This window comes from Eschrichtius robustus, chromosome 18, assembly GCF_028021215.1.
Source record: "Eschrichtius robustus isolate mEscRob2 chromosome 18, mEscRob2.pri, whole genome shotgun sequence".
Classification (NCBI taxonomy): domain Eukaryota; kingdom Metazoa; phylum Chordata; class Mammalia; order Artiodactyla; family Eschrichtiidae; genus Eschrichtius; species Eschrichtius robustus.
In genome coordinates, this window is record NC_090841.1 from 31,303,460 (window position 1) to 31,325,562 (window position 22,103).

The 22,103-nt window shown below is 35.0% G+C and overlaps 1 protein-coding gene across 1 annotated transcript in view; it reads left to right on the forward strand.

Annotated features, from left to right (window-relative positions):
* The window catches only part of PCDH17 (protocadherin 17), a 100,355-nt gene extending 86,014 nt beyond the window's left edge, over positions 1 to 14,341 (forward strand). Inside the window, exon 4 of the mRNA XM_068526837.1 lies at positions 13,659 to 14,341. Within this exon, the coding sequence (XP_068382938.1) occupies positions 13,659 to 14,341 (683 nt within the window). The remainder of the gene's footprint in view (positions 1 to 13,658) is intronic.
* Positions 14,342 to 22,103: the final 7,762 nt, after the last annotated feature.

Below are 22,103 nucleotides of genomic sequence, written 5' to 3' on the forward strand. Positions count from 1 at the left end.
CCACTTGATATTACATGGAGCCGGGAGGTCTCTGGTGCATCAATGTCCTGAACTCAGCTCTCCCCCCTCAGAGGCACAGGCCTGACACCAAGACCCTGTCAGTCACACAGCTCAGAAAAAAGTGGAGAAAAAAAGAAATCATAATATAATATAAAATAAAGTTTTTAAAACAAGAAATTTTAAAAATATTATTAAATATTAAAAAATTAAAAAGTAATAAATAAAGGAAAAAAGAAAGAGGTGAGCAGCCAAACCAAAAGAACAAATCCACCAATGATAACATGCGCTAAAAACTGTAGTAAGAAAAATAAAATAAAATAAAATAAAATGGACAGACAGAACCCTAAGGCAAATGGTGAAAGCAAAGCTATACAGACAAAATCACACAAAGAAGCAAACACATACACACTCAGAAAAAGAGAAAAAGGAAAAAAAAAAAATATATATATATATATATATACATTAAAAAAAAAGGAAGAGAGCAACCAAATCAATAAACAAATCTACCAATCATAATAAACTCTAAATACTAAACTAAGATAAACATAAGACCAGAAACAAATTAGATATAGAAAGCAAACCCCAAGTCTACAGTTGCTCCCACAGTCCACAGCCTCAATTTTGGGATGATTTGTTGTCTATTCAGGTATTCCAGAGATGCTGGGTACATCAAGTTGATTGTGAAGATTTTATCCACTGCTCCTGAGGCTGCTGGGAGAAATTTCCCTTTCTCTCCTTTGGTCACACAGCTCCTGGGGTTCAGCTTTGTATTTGGTCCCTCCTCTGCATGTATGTCACTTGAGGGCATCTGTTCTTCACTCAGACACAATGGGGTTAAAGGAGCAGCTGATTAGGGGACTCTGGCTCACTCAGGCTGGAGGGAGGGAGGGGTACGTAATGAGGGGCGAGCCTGCGGAGGCAGAGGCAGGCGTGATGTTGCAACTGCCTGAGGCACTCTGTGTGTTCTCCTGGTGAAGTTGTCCCTGGATCATGGCACTCTGGCAGTGGTGGGATGCACATGCTCCAAGGAGGGGAGTTGTGGATAGTGTCCTATGCTTTCAAACAGGCTTCCTGGTGGCTGCAGCAGCAGCCTTAGCATTTCATGTCTGTCTCTGGTGTCCACACTGATAGCCGTGGCTTGTGCCAGTCCCTGGAGCTCATTTAGGTGGTGCTCTGAATCCCCTCTCCTTGGACACCCCGGAACAATGGTCTCTTGTCTCTTAGGCAGTTCCAGACTTTTTCTCGGACTCCGTCCCGGCTAGCTGTGGCGCACTAGCCCACTTCAGGCTGTGTTCATGCAACCAACCCCAATCCTCTCCTGGGATCTGACCTCTGAAGCCTGAGCCTCAGCTCCCAGCCCCCACCCGGCCTGGAGGGTGGGTAGACAAGGCTCTCAGGCTGGTGAGTGCTGGTCGGCACTGATCCTCTGTGCGGGAATTTCTCTGCTTTGCCCTCTGCACCCCTGTTGCTGTGCTCTCCTCCGTGTTTTGGAAGATTCCCGCCCCCCCATCCCCCACTGCCCCCACCCCCCACCCTTGTCTCTGTCAATGAAGGGGCTCCCTAGTGTGTGGAAACTTTTCCTCCTTCACAGCTCCCTCCCCAAGGTGCAGGTCCCATCCCTATTCTTTTGTCTGTGTTTTTCCTTTTTTCTTTTGCCCTACCCAGGTACGTGGGGAGTTGCCTTTTGGGAAGTCTTAGGTCTTCTGCCAGCGTTCAGTAGTTGTTCTATAGGAATTGTTCCACATGTAGATGTATTTCTGATGTATCTGTGAAGAGGAAGGTGATCTCCACGTCTTACTCCTCCACCATCTTGAAGGTCTCCCCCCTACACTGGTCATTTTGGGAATCACTATTGTCATCTGGCTTTGGGAGAGGGGAAAGGGAGTGTCAGAACTACATCTCTGCCATTTACTTTCAGTCTCAAAGTAACTGAACATCGTGGGCTATTTGCTTAACAGTATATTGGCCCCTCTATATTTCTACCTCCCCTCCATGAATCATGTGGATAAATTTGTAAAACACAAAGCAGACCTTGGGAAAACAAGCATATTTCTTCAGACTCAGCTCCCACCCTCATCTATACTCTAGTACAATAATCCAGGTCATTTTAGAAGTGAATAAATGCAGAATATACCCACAGCCTTTCTAACTCTCCTTGGCATGCCCTTGGTTTTTTGCCCAGAGAAGTCTTCAAAGAGATCTCCTTCTAGAATACTAGATCAGAAGGGGTGCCAATGTCCTCCATTAAATATCCTCTACTCTTCTCCTTCTCCCAATCTTTGGTCCCTAAGGATGAGATGGGAACAGTATAGTCACACTTAACTCCATCACCCTTAATGCTCCACAACACTTGGGCTACAAGCTTCATATTTCATTAAGCAATGACTTTCAGACATTTTCTAATTGATGTCGATATATGGTAAACCAGAACTTGTGTGTGTGTGTGTGTGTGTGTGTCTGCGTGTGTGTGTGTGTTATCAAATTGAAACAAAGCTCTTATAAGCAATCTTGCCTTTACTCTCTATTTTTCTACCTTTGTCTATTTCACTTAAAAAAAATTTAGTTACAACCAGAAAATTGATTTCAAGATCTATTGATGAGTCTCTACCATGGTTTAGAAAATCACATCATCCTACTACCATAGAGCAAGAAGGTTCATAGTTTAGCTCTAATTAGAACAAACTCTACCGTATAATAGACCAGCAGATTTAGATCTTGGTTTGTATATGAGGTTTAAGGAAATTTTAAAAAATCATTCTTAAAAATCCTCAACACCTGGCTTTCACAGATATTATCTTGCTAAAAGAGGGAAAATAAAAGTATTAAGATCCAGCTTGAGACTCAAAATATCTATCCCAAGTCAGAGGTCTACAAACTTTTTCTTAAAGGTCCAGATGGTAATTATTTTAGGCTTTGTAGGCCATACAATCTCTTTTGCAGAGATTCACTTCTGCCCTTCTATCATAAACATAGCCATAGACAATATGTAAAAAAATGACTGACTGTGGCCCCGTGTTCTAATAAAACTTCATTTAACAAAATAGGTGGTAATTTATCTATTATTGTTCTAAATAAAAGTATCTTATTTTTTCTCTCATAACAGTATATTCTCCAGGAGTTGTTGCACACGTAGATGTATTTCTGATGTATTTGTGGGGAGGAAGGTGATCCCCACGTCTTACTCCTCCACCATCTTGAAGGTCTCTCCTCAGTTTATTTTTTAATTATTGTAATATAAGTAATTTTTGTAAGAATTATTTATGGAAAAGTATAGTTTCATATATTTTTCCCACAGCTTTAAATCTTGAAAGAAAACATCTTTTGTATTACTTATTTCTTTAAAAAAATTACATTTTTAAAAATACTCATCTGAGCAAGGCACCCATCTGTTCTTTTGGAACCATGTCCATCAAATTTAAGGTAACTTAACTGAAACTTTAGATCTATCTCTAGAGTAGAGTTCTATGAAGTTAATGAATAGATTTTGGAGACCAGAACATCATTAAAATATAATAATATTAAAATCTTTTTTAAAAATCCATCTTCTGGGACTCCGAAATCCTATTGGCAAGCATTGATTAGTAAATAATAAGTAAGAGAGGATTAGTTGCATCTGAATTAACTCTGTTTTCTGAGAATGCTAAAAATGATACTGATTCTGTTTACTTGTCTCTAGCAATTGAAAACAAACAAGTGCTAGAAACAGGGTGAACAGTAGGATTTAAACTAGTAAATAGAAATACATCCCAACAGAGATCAGATAGCAGGCAGGAGAGAAAAACTAGTAAGACGATCTTGCTTCCTTCTTACAAAGATTTCAGCTTAATAGGCATGTTTTCATTGACCTTCCTTAAGAATTACCACTTTGCTAGGAGAATGACTTGAATTTTAGATGTATTCACCCATGTCATCAAAAATGGTGTCATTATTAGAGATGGGGTTAGCTTACACAGGCGATAAAAGCACAAGGAAAACATCTCCTCCATAGTAGTATGTTTAAATAGTTTTGGGTCTGAAACTCACAGTATTATTTAAGTCGCTAGAATTTTAAATTTGTCCTTGTAAACCAAACAGTTTTTACTAACTACTGCATGCCAGAGCATAGGTTTCTCACTGCATACAAATCAGGCTTTTTTGGAAGCTGCATTAACCCTTTCAAGAATCTAAAATTACAAGGACTTATTAATTAATTCATATGTTGATGGTAGCTGTCAGATAAAGCATAAAATACAGAGGCAACTACCTTAAAACAAAAGAGAGAAACTGGCACATTTGACCCAACAATGCAGTAGAATCAAAAAAAAAAAAAAAAAAAAAGGCCAAAAGGAGAAACCTAGGAGAGATGAAAGAAACTTAATAGTTGCTGAGGTGTAGGTTTTTCAGAATACTCACTGTTTTCATAATTTAAAATTATAAAGAGATGATTATTTACACATAGATTTTAATTTCAATAACAGTGTCCCTGGTTTACAAAATTCCCTTAAGGGGAAAATATTCTGACCTCCATGTTTCAGTGGATATATGTCAAGTAGGATTTATTTATTTTATTGAAAATGGTACCCTCAATAATAAATAGAGAACTTCAGAATTTTATATAAATATGGTATTTAACAGACAGATCTGATGTTACTTTAAATACTGTGTATCTCATAGCAAAAGAGAGCTATTATGTATAATTTTGTTTAGGCCCTGGGATCATTCTGAAAACTGACGCTACACTCTCATAAATGAATTGAGTAATTTGTAAGGGGTGGTCATTCTTATTATAGATTACCAATAGTATTTGATATCATTTAAATTTCATCTTCCTTTATATCAATGGTAGCATTCTGTTCAAATTCAGAAGTGTGACTATTGAGTGTATTCTCAAGGAATAGAGCATGTAAGAATATACCAGGACCTCAGAGTCTTGATCCTCCAGGGGCATAAGGAACTTGATGAGGCAAACAGATTAAAAAATAAGAGTCAGGGAGCAACGCTAGAGTATATAATGCAATTGGAAAATTTTGGAATAATCTTTGTCCAAAATAGAAATGAGTATTTTGGAGAACATTTTCAGGAATTTTCATTAATTATTTATTCTTCTTGAGATCCAGAATAAATTTTGAAAGGTTTCTGAGATTCAACATCTATCTACCTTATTTGTGACCATGTTCCTTGCCTTGTAGGAGTGTTTATTACTTCTCTTCTAGATACATATAACGATCTTTTTTCTTCCAGACCTTCCCTCTTCTGGCCTTCTAGAATCCTTTAATCTTTCTGATACGTGATCATATGCAATCTTATGGTTGGTTAATAATAATAGCAAATTTGAGAAAGCAGGAAGGGAGATAACGTAGATATAGGAAGAAAAAAATAGTTTTCTAATGCAGAACTATAAAATTCAGGATTTATATTGTTAATATACAATATCAGTTGAATCAACATACATTAAGTCTTTCTTTAGTTTAGGAGAAGTGGAGTGAGATGCAAGCAGAATGGGGTAGGACTGGAATTGGAATGATGGTGCCAGAGCCATAACAGGTCCTTTGTGCTCTGTTGGAGATAATCCTGGTCGGAGCCAAAACGCTAGATACCTGTAACAGAAGTAATGCTGATTTGAATACTACTTGCTCTGTGGCCAAGCAGTTTTTTAGGCTCATAAATGTTGTGCAATACTGCTCAGTCAAGCTCCTAAGTATTTCAAGAATCTTCTGATATGTACAATAAATTGCTCAAATACCCATATTAGTGTTCCATTACCCATTAAACTAAATTCGGTCTTTTATTCAGAGCCTTTCCATTTTCTTTTACATTCTAGCCAGTTTTTCCCATGTTACTTTATTTTTAGGCATTGCAATATACGTCTTTTGACCTACAAATCTGCTCTCTTATCACCCTGTGAAACACATTTCTGTGTGGTAATCATTTCACTTTCTAATCTCTTTACCTAGATCACCCTATCCCTGCTCTCCACTGTCTGTTGAAACCCTGATCATCTCTTGAATTGCAAATCAAGCACCACTTCTTCTAAAAAGCCTTTCACAATATTACTTTCTACACTTTTCTCTGTATTTCTGTTGTTTGACATTCATATAACATAGTTCAAAATGTAACTAATCATGAATTATTTCTCCTATGGTGGTTTCAAATCAAGTTTCTAGTTTCTAATGAAACTGTAAATTCCTTGGTAAAGAAATACAGCCTTCCAGACTGGAGAATTTTAGAGGTGGGTAAACATGGGTTCATTTACCACAAACCTTTACTTGACACAGCACCTGTTCCACAACATTCTTTCGAAGATGCCTTTGCTTGAAAACTTCCAATTCACAAAGTTGATGTTTAGTTCATTCTTACCTTATGAATGATTGAGTATAATTCCTTTAACTGCTGACACATCTACTACTCCCAATGAATTTGAGCTGTCTTTACTCTGGTGGGACATTTGAGTTATATTGTTTTTCCTTGAGAGGTTATGTCAGAGTCCTTTTCTCAAAAAAACAAAAATAAAAACAGAAACAAAAACTTGTTCCATTTAGTATAGAATTGAGTTTCAGAGCCAGTTCTTCTGAGGGTACCTGTTAAGAAAGAGATGGCCCTATTTATCTGTGCCTTCACTTCTAAGCATCTGCTACTGCCCCAGGTGATGGCTGCACCTACAGTATGAGATTGGGGAAGGGTGGCAGCTAAATTTTGAATGTTAATTTCAGAACACTGTGCCACAGGACACAATTATATTTGTGCCATAGGTTCCCAATGCATGGTTTAGATTCTCACTTTTTCTTTTTTTTTTTCTGGTGCTTCCATATCAGATTTCCTTATATCCTTTTGCTTTCATTCCTTAACATATGTTTCCATTTAATTTCATTTTTCTTCATCTCAGAGCATTATCTGTGGTTGTCAGTACTTATGCCAGAAAATTCATTCTGGTAGACCTATTATTATGTCCAAAGGGTCACAAACACTTGAAACCATCCCCGAAGGTGTGCAGGTGCACTGAATAGTAAGTGCAAATGCTCCCAGCACTCCAAATACCCAGCTGCAATTGGATTCAGTTGAATGTGATATAGGCCAGTGGTTTCTGGTGTCTGAATGAAGTTGTGGCGATACATTCAGAAGCGTTGTGTGATGTAGTTGCGCGCCAAAGGATTGGTATTTCAAAGCTGCCATGGTTTGACTACCTGATAGCATTATAATAACCTCCTCTTCAAAATGTGCTCTCTGCCTATTAAAAGCAGATAGAATGGCATTTCACAGCTGAGGTAAATTCTGGAAGCCAGATCAGCAGTACATACACCTAAAAATATATACATTTCTCTCATAGTATTTTTATTACATGAACTATGTTTCTAAATTCTGACTTCTTATGACCAATTATTAGGAAATATTTTAAGTTCCTGGAGTCCAGTAGCCAATGTTTTATCATTATATCACTGCCAACACGTGAACAAGCATCCTCATGAAATGAGCAAATGAGCATATTGTAACAAGTTACGTGATCTTACATTAAAAAATATAAGAAGCAAAAACATATCCCACATCTGTGTATTTGTATATCAGTTATTTGATTAGTAGAACAGCCTAGATCACTGTGCACAAGTGAGAAGCATGGGAAATACAAGGCAATAGATGAAAGATCACTTGGCTAAATAAAGTGATTGTACTCTGATGCCACATTTCCCCTTACCCTTCTCTTTTCTTCCCTGAATAAGGGATACACCAAGATTATTAAAAATTGTGCTAAAATTAAGCCTAGCTGTCATATGAATACTAGCAGAAGAAAAAGCGTGTGATAAAATTATAATATTAGGATACTTGTTTCTTTTTTTTTTCCCCGACACAGAGAAAGACGTTTTGAGACAACTTTCCTATGCTGTCTCTAGAAGTAATATTGAAAGTGAAGTTTTTACCCCCTCATAGTCAGATAGAGTGAAATCAGAAGGTTTATTTTTAACTAATATGCTAGTAAATGAGAAATAGAAATCAAAAATGGGAATAATTTGAATGAATATAGATTGTTAAAGTGTCATTTATATGGAATGACTCACCCTATCATCATAACAAGTGTAGGGGGTTTATAGGATGGTAAAGGGAAGTAAGTGAATAATCATCAACATTGCCAAAAAAGGAGAGAACTGTTTATGGAAGAAAACTGTCAGTTTGCAGGATGTTATGAATTATGTCAATTTAATGAAAGAAACATTTTATTAGAGGTTTGTTGGACTGTATTCTGATGAGATTTCTATTTTAGTATTGGTGTTTTTATCTCTGATATGTTAGAATATATTTGGATTAATTGTAATTTGCTGTGCTCATAGGGAAGTGTGTGTACATGTGTAAAATTGTGTGTTTGTGTGTGCACTGAAGAAAGAAAAAGGCAGTGAAGCAAGCTGTGGTTACATCATTAAAACCTTTCAGTAGAAAACTGGTATACACGAGCTGTCAGTCTAAGGTCTTGGCTTGTCATTGTTTACTGGTAGATAATCTGTGATGGGCGTCAACTTTAAGTTCTGTAGAGTTAATCTCCAGAACATTTGGGCCAGCCATAAATATAGATGAGTGCCAGCTCTCTGCTTTCCCAGACAGCTAATTAGGTGTTATGAAAGCTTACATTAGTGAAAGAAGGTAAAGTAGAAATACAAAAGAAAAGTGAGAACAAATAAAAAATGAACTTCATTTATAGAGCTATCTACTTGGAAACAACTCCAATTTTAAGGTGCTGTTAGAAACAGGAGCAACCACCACACTAACAGAAGAGGACTATTCCTATTTAAAGCTATTTACAGAGCTGAAATAAAACCATTTTGTTGACAGTCAAAAAGCACAGAAAACTCTCTCAAATAGCCTTCCCCACAGCCACAGCAATTTAGAATTTCCTCACTAATGTTCTGATTAATGGATTTTGGTTTTCAGATTTCTATGACACAGACATTTATTTCTTCATTATAAAAATTAAATCAGATGCATATCTGAAACTCTTATTCTAGAAATAATATGCATGTTTTCAGATGTACAGATATGTGGGCTCTGGAGGAAACAGGCAATGAAACTAAGGGGAGGAAATCCTTTTATGTTTTCTAATATTTCCCTAAGTGTTAACAAATTAGTTTCTAAGTATCTCTCTTTGGGTTATGTGGTATAGTACTTTGAAGACAGGGAAAATAAGCTTATCTTTTGATTTGTGATAAATTCCTTCCTGAGAGTGAGACAGATTGTAGTAAAGAGATAGATTTACTCTAAAGAAATTTCGTGACCTGGCTCCTCAAACCAGCTCCTCGAACTGTGTTTCCTCTGCAGTGAACAGTTCCGAGTCACAACACGCAAGGGTTTTCCCCTGACTTTTACCAAAATAACTATGTTCAATAGAGGCCCCTTAATCTTTGTTAATCTTTGATGGTTTAAATAGTGTTTTGACTTCAAATTTTAATCTTCTACATTGTAATTATTGGCACCTCTTACCCATCTTGAAATGGCTGTGTACTCTTCATGATGCAGTGACATTACAAGGTTAAAATCACATTGTGGACATTAAGTTCTGGTAACCTTTGTGGAAGACCGCTAAAATCCAATAATTTGGGAACAGATAATTTGATGTTTTACCTAAATATTTTTTTCCTCATATATATGTAACTTTCACAATGCCTGTTCCTTTGAAGGTATATTTTGGCAAAAAATGTTTGCTTGCCTAATATCTTTAAGTTATTAAGCAGTTTAATCTAGGTTAGAAAAAGAGAGAGAGCTTTCAGATTTGTAGGCTAATATGAATTTGCAGATTTCATACATCTTTATGTCTAAATCAACTTGAATTATATAAAATTCTAAAATCAGTAGTCAAGTTGTTTATCCAGTCAGAGGTTTCACACTCATAGTTGAAGAGCACAGGGAAAGATTAAAAGGTTGTTTATTGGTGATTTTAAATAAAAAGATTTATACATACATGTAAATTATATACAAGGTTTCATATTTATAAATATATATATATATATATATATATATATATATATATATATATATATATATATATATATGTTGTATGTCTATCTGCTATCTTTATATTACAAGTATATAACTCTCCTGTGTGTTTTATTCATTCATCTGTATTTCTCTTATGGTAGTTACTGATTTTTAATTTTCAGGAATGCATTGGACATGCATTTGAGTTTTTAAATTTTGTTTGGACTATTTCCTGGAGAAACCTCAATTTTATTACACACATGCAAATAAAGATCTATACGTGTGTGTGTGTGTGTGTGTGTGTGTGCATGTATAGTTTATGGTGGCAGCTGAACTGCAAGTACTTACAGTAATTTGAGTGACTATATCTTTTGAAAAAGATCATATAAATTAAGATGCAAAGTTGAACTAATTAAGATGACTGTGTTTAGATCCCTCCCCTTGGGAGCTTGTATAATAGTCAGATGTGACTATAGTAGTATAGAAAATGATTCTTAATGTTAAACAAGTATTTAAATTTCTGATTGTCACATGATCCTTCAGGGAATTATACACTTAAAAGATTAGACACTGTAAACCTTCTCTATAGACAGAACTGCCCAGATTTCTAGCTGTCGGACTTCAGAGTTGTTTTCACTTTGCAATATAAATATGCCTATCTCTCAGTTTCTCTCATCTATATACCATTTGGATTATCCCATCTTTCTTGGCAAGGGGTGCATTCTGTGAAATGGTTATCATGTTATACTAAGGAAAGGACAAAAATGAGGGTAAATAATTTCTTTGTAATCCCAGATTGGTCCAGAAGAAAAAATGAATCTTGGATCAAGCATCTCTAAATTTGTTTTCTGTCCAGGATCCCTAAATTTGTTTTTTGATACAAATATCTAATCTATGAAAATAGTGGCTGTCTGTGTAATTTGCTTCTTTTTCATTTTCATAGTTCATAATTCAACATATCTGTTCTGGGATTCGTTTTCCCTAAGGTACAGAAAGAAGCTATTATCTACCTTTATAGTCCTAGGGCTTGAGAAAATCCTCCACACTATTATTCTATATTATACACACTTAGTTTATTGAGTGGATTTTTAAAAATATAATAGAAGGTGTGCATAGCAGAAATCCTCCCAATACGACTCCCTTTCCCTTAAGCCCCCCTCCCTCACTCCTCCCTCACTCCTTCGCTCTCTCCCCTCACTTTGGTTTCTTTCTTCCCTCTCTTTTTCTTTCATTTTTTCCAATTTGTCTATTTTTTTGGTCTAGCTAGTCATTCATTATGTACTACCTATGTCTCTTTTATGTGTCTACCTAGTCATCTATTTATTTATGTAACTTCAGAAATAATTCTACTCTCTCAAAAATTCTTATTTGACCCTTGGCAGTTGTAGTTCATTTTATGTTCTTAGTTTCTGCAGCTTGTACAAAAGGGTCCATTTGATTTTCTTCACTGTCTGTGAACTGCTGCTGTCAAAATTACAGTCTAATCACAAGGTGAACAGCATATAATGTGTTGTAATCAATACTCAAAATTTGCTCCCTAGGATGTGACATGAAGTGAAGTAAAAAAAGCTGTAGAGTTTCAGTAGTGAAGTGCAAACAATCATTTTATGTTGATGGTTTCAAAGTCAAGGTCGAGTTATACTTTCATAAATCTGCATTATTCTGTCCTGTTCACTCTATTCTTAAATTCATATTGAATTCATTCAAAGCTGGGCTATCGAAATTGCTGAAATTGAGGCCAGTCAATATTGAAAATAAAATTATGTTAGTGTCTTTCAAAGAGAGTGTATGAGTTGTAAATGAAGTTTTTAAAAATCACAAACCTAAAAGATACAAAAATATTACCAAGTGAAACAGATAGTAAAGTTTTCTACTGTATTTTTGAAGGATAAAATTAGTTGAATGAAATGATATGTATTATTTTTTTCTGACACAGGCATAATATTGAAGATTCACTTTCAGAATAGGTAATGAAAACAGATACCTGATATTAAATTTTTCTGATATCCTGTTGTTTAAATTCTGCTCTACTTTAAATCTGCACAGGGAGGCCTCTAGAAAATTTTAAATGCCTAGCTTCTTCTGCTTCTCTTTGTGTCCATCTGTCTGACAACCTTTCAAATCATAGACAGTATTTGAGTCTGTGAGTATATAGTTAAGTTTGAGACTACATTTCAGCATTCTTGCCTGCATTACATAATAAACTTAACATATTTTATTCACTCCTAGGCAAATATATGTTTAAAAGAAAGACAAAATTAAAATAGAGACAAGCCACCTAGATACTTCTTTTTAACATTTCAAGTGTGAATAATGATACATGTTATGAAATACCGCAGAATTTTTGTTCTGTCAAAACACCATTTTGATTCTTTTCTAAGAGAGTTTAGTTTCATAGGAAATTATTCTATCCTAAAACCTTTTGAGATAAATTAAGGTGTGGTTTATTTTTTTTTTTTTTCTTTTTGGATAAGGATTTTTTTGTGTGTTTGAAGTACAAACTCAGATTTTGTATATGACTTTAAAAAGTAATTGTATAAATTTATCAGTGCTATTAAATTTGCTGCTTTTTCCCTTGCACACAGGACACTATACATTACGGAGATCCTCTCACATCAATTAAATGGCAATCCCAAGGGTTCCCAAATGAGCAGGGAATTCTATTCCCATCACATAGAGTTAAACTGTAAATATCCTCTCCTGAAAAAAAGGTCCCTGATTTAAAAAGGATCATTAAACATAAGGAAGACAACGCTTTGTAGATGAAAGGGACAACTGGGAAGATGTAGTTCAAAGTTATCTTTTAAAATATTGAGTTCATGGACATATGCAGCTGTTGTCATAATGAAGGAATTTTCTTTCATATTTTCTTGTTCAGCATCTTTGAAATAGTGATCGTTAAACAGTACTTTATTTAGATTATCTACATGCTTATCACAAAAGAGAGAAGCAAAAATTCTCACAGAAATCATTATCATTTAGAATTGAAATCATGATTTGTCATTCATTCTGAACTATATCTGTTGACAAAATACATTTTCACCTACTTACACCAAAAACAAAAAGCTGAAGTGAAGAAAACTGATTACATGATCCATACGCAAATCTACTACAATAGGAATGTGCAGTTTTTGTCAAGCTTATTCATAACATGCTCGGATAGAAAATTCCATTTGCTACTCTTCAGTAGGAAAAGCAGGCTTTAAAGGAAAACTTTATTTCATGACTGTCACCAAAATAACAATTACAAGCAAAATAAGGATAAAACATAAAAAAAAAAAAAATAGCAGCTTAAGACTTGTTATGGAAGTTTGTGATTCAGTTTTTACGCTGTTATTTGATTTGAAAAATTAAACCTGTTAATCCTTTTTGAAGTTCCCTGTTTCCAGGATGGGTTATACAGAACAAAGACTAACTGATATCCCCAGGAGATTAGTTTACAGTGATACTCTACTCTACTGAGAATGATTCTCCAGTGGCCACTTTTTAGTTCTTCCCAGGCTATGGGAATTCGTTAATACCTAGAGAATAGACTTAAATAAAACCATTGTCTCAACCAGCAGGTTTATGCAACCATCCTGAAATGTTTTAATTATTGTTTTCTTTTCCTTTTTAATTTAGAGACCAGAGGTCAAGCAAACCCAGGGAGAGCTGATCTCAGCCTTTGTAGAACTGTAAAGGCAACCCTAATGATTGGATTTGCTGTCCTTTCTTTTGTTTTGCAGAACCGGAAGAGTGTGTTAATTGCACAGATGAATGCCGAGTGCTTGGTCATTCTGACAGGTGTTGGATGCCACAGTTCCCTGCAACCAATCAGGCTGAAAATGCAGATTACCGCACAAATCTCTTTGTACCCACAGTTGAAGCTAATGTTGAGACTGAGACTTACGAAACTGTGAATCCCACTGGGAAAAAGACTTTTTGTACATTTGGAAAAGACAAGCGAGAGCACACGATTCTCATCGCCAATGTGAAACCTTATTTAAAAGCCAAACGTGCCCTGAGCCCTCTCCTCCAAGAGGTCCCCTCAGCATCAAGCAGCCCAACCAAGGCATGCATAGAGCCTTGCACCTCAACGAAAGTCTCCCTGGATGGTTGCGAAGCAAAGCCAGGAGCTCTGGCCGAGGCGAGCAACCAGTACTTGCCCACTGACAGTCAGTATCTGTCCCCCAGCAAGCAACCGAGAGACCCTCCCTTCCTGGCTTCTGAGCAGATGGCAAGGGTCTTCGCAGATGTGCATTCGAGAGCCAGCCGGGATTCCAGTGAGATGGGCGCTGTCCTGGAGCAGCTTGACCACTCCAACAGGGATCTGGCCAGAGAGCCGGTGGATGCAGAGGAAGTCGTGAGAGAAATCGACAAGCTTCTGCAGGACTGCCGGGGAAATGACCCTGTGGCTGTGAGAAAGTGAAAAAAAAAAAAAAAAAAAGCATTGGCATTTTCTTGTCTCTTCTGTTGATTTAAAAATGACTCCTCCTGGTGAAAACCCCATTTTACAGGGATAAAGAAAGACTGATGCTGCTTTAAGGCTTTTAGTGAACATCTGAAGTGCCCACAAGTATGTTCTTTACACTGCTGTTTCTTTTTCAGAAATAACAATGGCTTTGTCTTGACCAAACTTATATTAGGACAGAATTAACGATGTTCAAAGAGGAAAGAAAAACAGAGAAGAAAAAGGAGAGAAGAAAAAGGAGGATGAGGAGGCGAGTTACCTTGTGACAATCTGTTAGGAAGGTATGCAGTGTGAGAATGGAAGCTTTTTTCTCATTTCCCTAAGACTGTCCTCCGTGATTTATTCTGACGTAACTGTTTACCTATAAACCCCATACAAAGCAGGGTCATAATTTGTGATCTGTGGTAGAATTTCTAGCAGTCACCACAGGCTTCTACTGAAAGTCCTGAAAAGACCTTGCAGTAGTCCAAGCTACACCAAACATTAACACATATTTGTGGTAAACGTTTCTGTATAAAGTTACCTGCCACACGTACAAACACAGAAAACATTCCATATCATTAGTCAAAAAAATATTAAAAACTGAGTCATCTGTAAAACACCTCATGTCGTATAAAAGTTAAATGTAAAAAGGTATAGTCCATTTTGTCCTGCACACACATAGACTAATTCACTTCATGAAAGGAGAAGAAAATTTAAAGGTTTAAAATGCCTCTTTAGCATTTTAGTGTCCAACAAACATATAAATAATGATGGATATGTTTTAAATTTGACCTAGAAAAGTTCTGAAAAATAGTTACCATTGAGTGATGATATTCAGAGACAGTTAACATGAATGATATGTTTTATTCATTTGTGGACACTAAAATAGCTCAGGAAAGCGAAAATGTCTTAGACATACACAAATCACATGACCATTTAAATGCGCAAATGTAAGAAGATTCAATGTGTTTACATCAAATGACATATTTTTATTGATTTATTGCAGATTCAGTGCATATGAGCCAAATTGTTGAGTGTATAAGAGCTATATTGTGTATTTTATTAAATTAATATATAGTTGTGTTGCAAAAATATTTGGGCTTATATTGTAAATGGCAAGTGTTGCCTTGGTAGCTGTCGAACTCTATGAGTTTTGTTTTTTCCTGTTTCCATTTCCCCATGGAGTGTTGGAAGCAGTGCCTCAGAGCAAAGTCTCTTGTTTAATGTAGAGTCTACCAAGTACTACAGTACATAATCTGTTCAAAATGTGTTTGAGTGAGCTGATGGAGCTAACTGAAAGGTCAAAAAATACATCCGTCAGTCATGGTTATGTGCAAGTCCTTCGTGGAAGCTTTTATTAAAGTCATGCTAAATCACAAGAATTACATTTGTACCAATACCTGAAACTTCTTCATGTTTTTTCAATAGCATACAGCTGCTGCCTATGTAGATATCATATTGTTGATTGGTTCTCAAAAGTATCTTAAGTGGTTCAAGATGTGTGTTCCCATTATATTTCAAAACCATGCAAAATGCTTTAATGCATGTGTGGTACCAGCACTGGTTACTTGCATTGTGTAGTGTTTTACAAGAAGTCTGGGTCTTAACAAAAAGTTTGCCTTTTTTTCAGTGCTCTTCTGCCTCTTTTTATTGGTGTCCCTTGAGAACAATACACCTTCTATTCCTTCATTTTGTTGCACCTTTCCTTGTGACATTTAGCATGTTTCAAACTTACTTCCATATGAGGCTAGGAAACCTCAAATTTCAGGAATTGGGGAAAAATAAAATTAACACTTGCAGAAGTAGCAGTAGATGGGAAAATGCCTTGATTGACATTTTCTTTCAGCGTTTAAAAATTTTTGCATTTTACAGCTTCATGACAAACAGTTTCCAGCCCATACCTTAGAAAATGTGGTGCTGAGTTAAAGGCTGTTTGTGCACGGGAGCAGAAAAATGCATTATTTGCAAACTGGTGGAGAATTCTGTGCCTTCTTTCCTGGCCACCAAGCCAGTGTAGAAACAACATAAATGTCATAAAATCCTTATATTAAAAATAAAAACAAAACAAAAACAAACACTGAAGTGAATTCAGCTTTGTAATTTTAAACCTCAAAAAATCCAACTGAAAATATTTCCATCAAATGCTGTCAAGATTTTAGACTGTACCTTGTTTGCAAAACTGCTTTGAAAGGGAAGAATGGACAACTCCCATCAGCCTTATTCTCTTGAGAACTGTATTTGGTTCCCAGTAACAGCCTTTCCAAAGCTCTACTCTTGGTTTTTATTATTTGTAAATGTTTAAGTCAGAAAAGAAGGGATCTTGTACATGTGAAACCTAATTGACTCTCTATATTTTGGACAATTTATGTATATGAAATGTGTTGTCTCTGTTATATGATGTTATTTTTTGCCAGGAGACTACAGGTTTATTTAGCTTGATAGCTGAAATTTGATGGAAAACTGATTTCCATTTAGTCTTACCAAGTGTTGCCTCTCTCTTACTAGACAGATAGCCAAGTAGTAAAATCTAAGGCAGTATGTAAATGAAATCAACAAAGAGAGTAGGATTTATTTTTAAAACGTTCTTAATGCTGAGTAACCGGTTGTTCAATTTATTATATGCGTCTGAAGACATTAAAACACTATCAGATTGTAAGAATTGGTTGTGCCAATGTGTGAGGGATTACCTTTAGGGTCTCTGTCACCAGTGATTTACTAGTGTTAGCTGTTTAACACATTATCTGTATTTAGTAGTGATTATTTATTTACAAGTTGGTGGTAATTCAGCAGTCAAGACTCTAAGCTTTTATAGTTGAGTTGAGGGAATCTTGCTTTTATTCATTTGGCTGGCAACTGCCTTTACCACAGACCTCTGGTGCTCAGCTTCCATGGAAGTCTATGAGATACCAAAATTACTCCTTTGGGGAGCAACTTGCTCTAAGGGGTGATGCATGATCAAACAGTGATATTTCAAGGGGCTTTTATCACAATTCAGAATGTGAAAAAATTATCTTAATTCACATCCTCCAATTACTAACCCCTCAAAAAAATCCCACACATTCAAAATGAATAATAATATTGAATACTTTGTCTTTTAGGTCCTTAAATAACTGAAGTCAAGCACAGAAAAAGAATTTATAGAAATTTTCATAAGAAAGTTAAAGTTCTAAAAATTGTTTACTGATGAACTAAAAAAAAAATCAGTAACAAAACAATTTTTTCATTAAATGTTAATGATGAAAGATCTCTTCATCAAAATTAAAAGTAGTGAGAATCAGTTAGTTATACCTATACCAAAGTAAACATTAAAGAGACATATCATGCAATTTCAAAGAATGCTTTCATATTATTTCTTAACATGACATACTTATCCTTACTGCAGGCAATATGCAAATATTGGCTCCCTACTCCATAAATTAATTGAATTCCTGTTTGGAAAATTGACTTTTTTTTTTTTTTTTTTTTCTAAATTAGCTGAGATCTTGTAAAACATGACTTCCCTTTAAAGGATCTAGGTACTGCTCAATTTAAAAAATGACACCATAAAAAAAGTCATGTAGTAATAGAGCAGTATGTTTTATTACCACCAGGTTAAAAGCTGTTTGTTGCCTAATTGACTAGAAGTTGCTGAGGTCAACAAGTAGACTGAGGTTTGGCATAATATATGCCCACTCATTACTGCCTAATTATATTCTTTTGACAACACACAGCGTTTATCGGTGCACTAATTCAAATGAGAGTTTTGGCTATCAAGATGTGTTGATTCGAAACATAATTGAATGAGACCTGAATAAAGTCTGACTTTCCTGGTCCCAGTGTTTTGCAGGTTGGCTATTCCCATGTATCAGCCCCATCACTCCATAAGGTTCTTAGCTGCACCAAGTGATTGGTGAACAAGAATAACAACAACAAAGCAGCATACATTGTATGGATTTATCTCAACGTTATTGTTTAATGGCTGTGTTTAATGTGACCTACCTGGAAAATGAGGACTCCGAATAAAAAGCTATTACTAATAGTGGCGTTGCCTTCCCTTGAATTCATTAATACACTGCGTACCTCAGGGACCCTGATCATAATTATTTTGGAAAGCAACTGTGGCATCACAACTGTTTGTGCTCTAGTTCTTTATTTACCAGTAAAATAAACTTTTGGAAAAATTTATTTAACAATATTGTCACTAGGTCCTCAGTGGGAATGAGTTACCTGGCTTTCAGATCGCTTAGATAAGTTGGTTAGTCAGATAATTACCATGGAGTCATAGCCTAATGATACTAGTGGCTTTTCATATTTATGATTGGTTTGAAGATAATTTGGTACAAGATCCTAAACGACTTCAGAAAAATAATTTTTAAAAAGACCTCTCATAAGCTTACATGACTAATGAAACCACATTTTGTAAATGGCATTTTAAAGTAAGTACATGTTTATTGTGGCATCTTACAATAATAAGCCTCTCTTTCTACCCATTCAACAAACGTTTATTGAATTCCTACTGTGTATTTTCCCTGGGCTATTATGCCCAGGAGTAAACAAGGAATGGTGCCTGGGTCACAGTCTGGAGGGAGAAACAAAGAGGTAAGTTCTAATACACATTACTCTTGCTTGTTTGCATTTTCCCTCAGCTACTCCACACATCCCATATCTCTGCCATCTCACACTCAGTGAGCTGCATCTCCTAAATTACAAACCAACATAATATTCTGCCCCTGTCGATCTTTTTTCTTTTAATTTTACTTTTCTTCTGACAACATAAATCAAGAAGAGTGCATTGCTTTTCCATATTTAAGAAGATCTTTATGGTTTAGACTTATTGGGATATACTAAATGGCTTATCTATTCTTTATTTTGCTCATTTATTTGTTAACATGTCTTTCTTTTTCATTGAGCACCACTGAGGTGTCAGGTGGCGTTCAAGGATCCCAAGGGACAAAGAACTAAGCCAATTACATTTTATCCCCAGAGAATTTATAGCTTGTGCCTAGGTGATATATGCTAACATAGAAATTGACCTTATATTGCCTGGATACTGTTACCTTTTTATAACAAAAATAATTTAACTTTTAAGAAGAGAAAAACCATATGCCTACCATGACATTCATTGCTTTCAAGTGTGAGAATCAAACAAGCTGTTAATTGACTCACCTGAACCATCTGACCAGGGCTGAGAGATTAGGGAGTCATGCAAATGAACAACCCTACCTGGCCAGGCTGCAATGAGGATGAAGTCGTGAGTAGAACATGTATCACAGGCTTACTCCATGTCAGTGAGCTATTAAATCCCCTCAAATTTGGTATTTTTAAAAATAGATATGCTCAAAAATACAATTATTTGACAATCACAGAGAACAGTCATTTGTAGGATATGAAGAGAACAGATTCTCAAACATCACTCTAGCATCAATACAGCACAGAGAAATAGATCATTAAGTTGATGGACCATCTTCAAACTCTTTATTAGATCATTTTGGAGATGGTTGCACATGGTTCACCAAGGAAATATATCATTTTCTGTTCATGTTAGACATTAATAATTCTGGATAATCCACTGTACACTAGGGATTAAATTCTCAATATTTATAAAAGAGGGTGCAACTTCTTTCATTGTTCCCCCTTTTTAATATTTCAGAAAGTTATCAAAAAGTAACTTCGTTTTTTCAAACTATTTTAGATGTTAATGAGTATCTTACGTACAAAGATTGATTAAAGGAGGGAAAATTTTAGTGAGATTTTATAAATTTTGTGTCACACAGGCTGACCTCCCCCATTAGATGGAATAAGTGTTCTATTTTTGGTCTTACAAATGAAACATTTCACTTTGAGAGGAACAGCTTATAAGTGATCTATAGCATCCTAATGAACTATATTTTGATTATGATATATATTTCAAAATCTAGTTTCCTGAAGTTACAATACTCAGTCAAATTACTCCATAATACTTTTCAAAGATTGTCAAAAAACAAACAGAACCAAGTTTGGATCCCTCTTTTTGTTCAACTTACACAGATTATCATGATATTTTGTATAAAATATTGGTGTTCAACACTACTTATATAAAAATTGTTCTTATTTCCCTAAGGGTTTATAGCATCAGGCAGGCCAAATAAAAGAATAATTACACAAGCCTAAATTAATACTGATAAATTCTCTTTATAGAGAATTTTCCAATTCCCAGAGAACTTTCACAAATTTACAAGGCATTACAGAATTAAGGATTCTGAAGCTCAAGGAGGTCAATGGACTTATCCAAGAGCAATGAGCTTGGAAGCCTTAAGCCCACACTTGAACTTAATGACCAGTTCTTCTATTTGTTCCAGATTTTGTGAATTCTGCAATCTTGCCCTATCTAATATCTTGCCTCTCTAATATATTAAATGTATCATCCCTAAAACATTAAATTATGTCAGTAATGTGCCTTCCCCTTTAAATTGACTGTCACATCATATAATTTAGATCCCCTCTATGTTAATAGTTCATAACAACATTAAATAATTTGAAAATAGAGAATAGGGATTGTAGTCTCCAAGAAAAAGAAAAGACATCACAAGAATTGAGCCTCTCTTAAGATTGTCCTCAATTTTTTACTGTCATTTATAAAAATGTTTCACAGCATTGATGGTATGATCTCCAAAATATTCTGAAACAATATTATGGAAGATTTGTTTTTCCATGAATTTGGTATATTCTCACCTGGAAGAAATCCATAGACTTAATTTAATTCCTTTATATTATGAAATTTTGTATATATTAAATTAATAAGATTATTAATTGGCTTCTTAGAAATAATTACATAAACTCTAATAATATTGAAAGGACATTTAAATATTACATTCGTATATATATATGGATTCATATGCACATATAGAGGTGTGAGAGTCAAATCATTTCAAAAGCCAGTATCACAGAATAAAAGACAGAATTTGAGTAGTAACAATGTGGCTAAGGGATGAAAAACATGTTGTTTTATTTATGACTTACCTCATCCTCATCTGATAAAATATTATACCACTGCCATCTTCAATGATCTGATGAAAAAGAGAGAGAGCAATTGCTATCATTTTCAGGCTGGTTAACCAAAAGTGAAGTGTTCTGATCCTTCCTGAATTTTGCTTACTCATACATTTTTAAATATCTCTCTTTCCAATATACAGAAAACCAACCTGACTTTCAAGAGGTCCAGAAATAAATTTTAATGTAACTTTAGCACTATTTTATGTTTTGAAAATTTAACTTCAAATAGATGATATGAGATATTCATTCATTCATTTTACTGATCGGCTGAATATCTCAACACTATCTCTTTAGCAATATTAAATCATATTTTGATATTATTCCTCCTTACTTTTGCAGTTGAAAGACAATGTCTTCAATACAATAATTTGCTTTGACGTAAGATTTTTGAATTTTTATTTTATTCTTTCCATTATAAATCAGATTTTTACATATATCTTTATAACATTAATTTTTATAATATTATCTACTGTCTTGCATGTGACTAGTCTCTTATTCTCATCTTAATTTCATAATTTTATCTCAACATCAACTATTATATAGTCTTTCTCATCTATTTGTTTTTCCATTAGATATGTTCATATAGATATCAGTATATAAGTATTTTCCATGTGTCTTCATATTTATGGATCAATTATGGAGGTAGTGATGTTTCACCCAATAGTCTCATCAAAATGTTCTAACTGCTTTTATTAACCTATAGGAAAATTAGCCATTTTTTAGATGT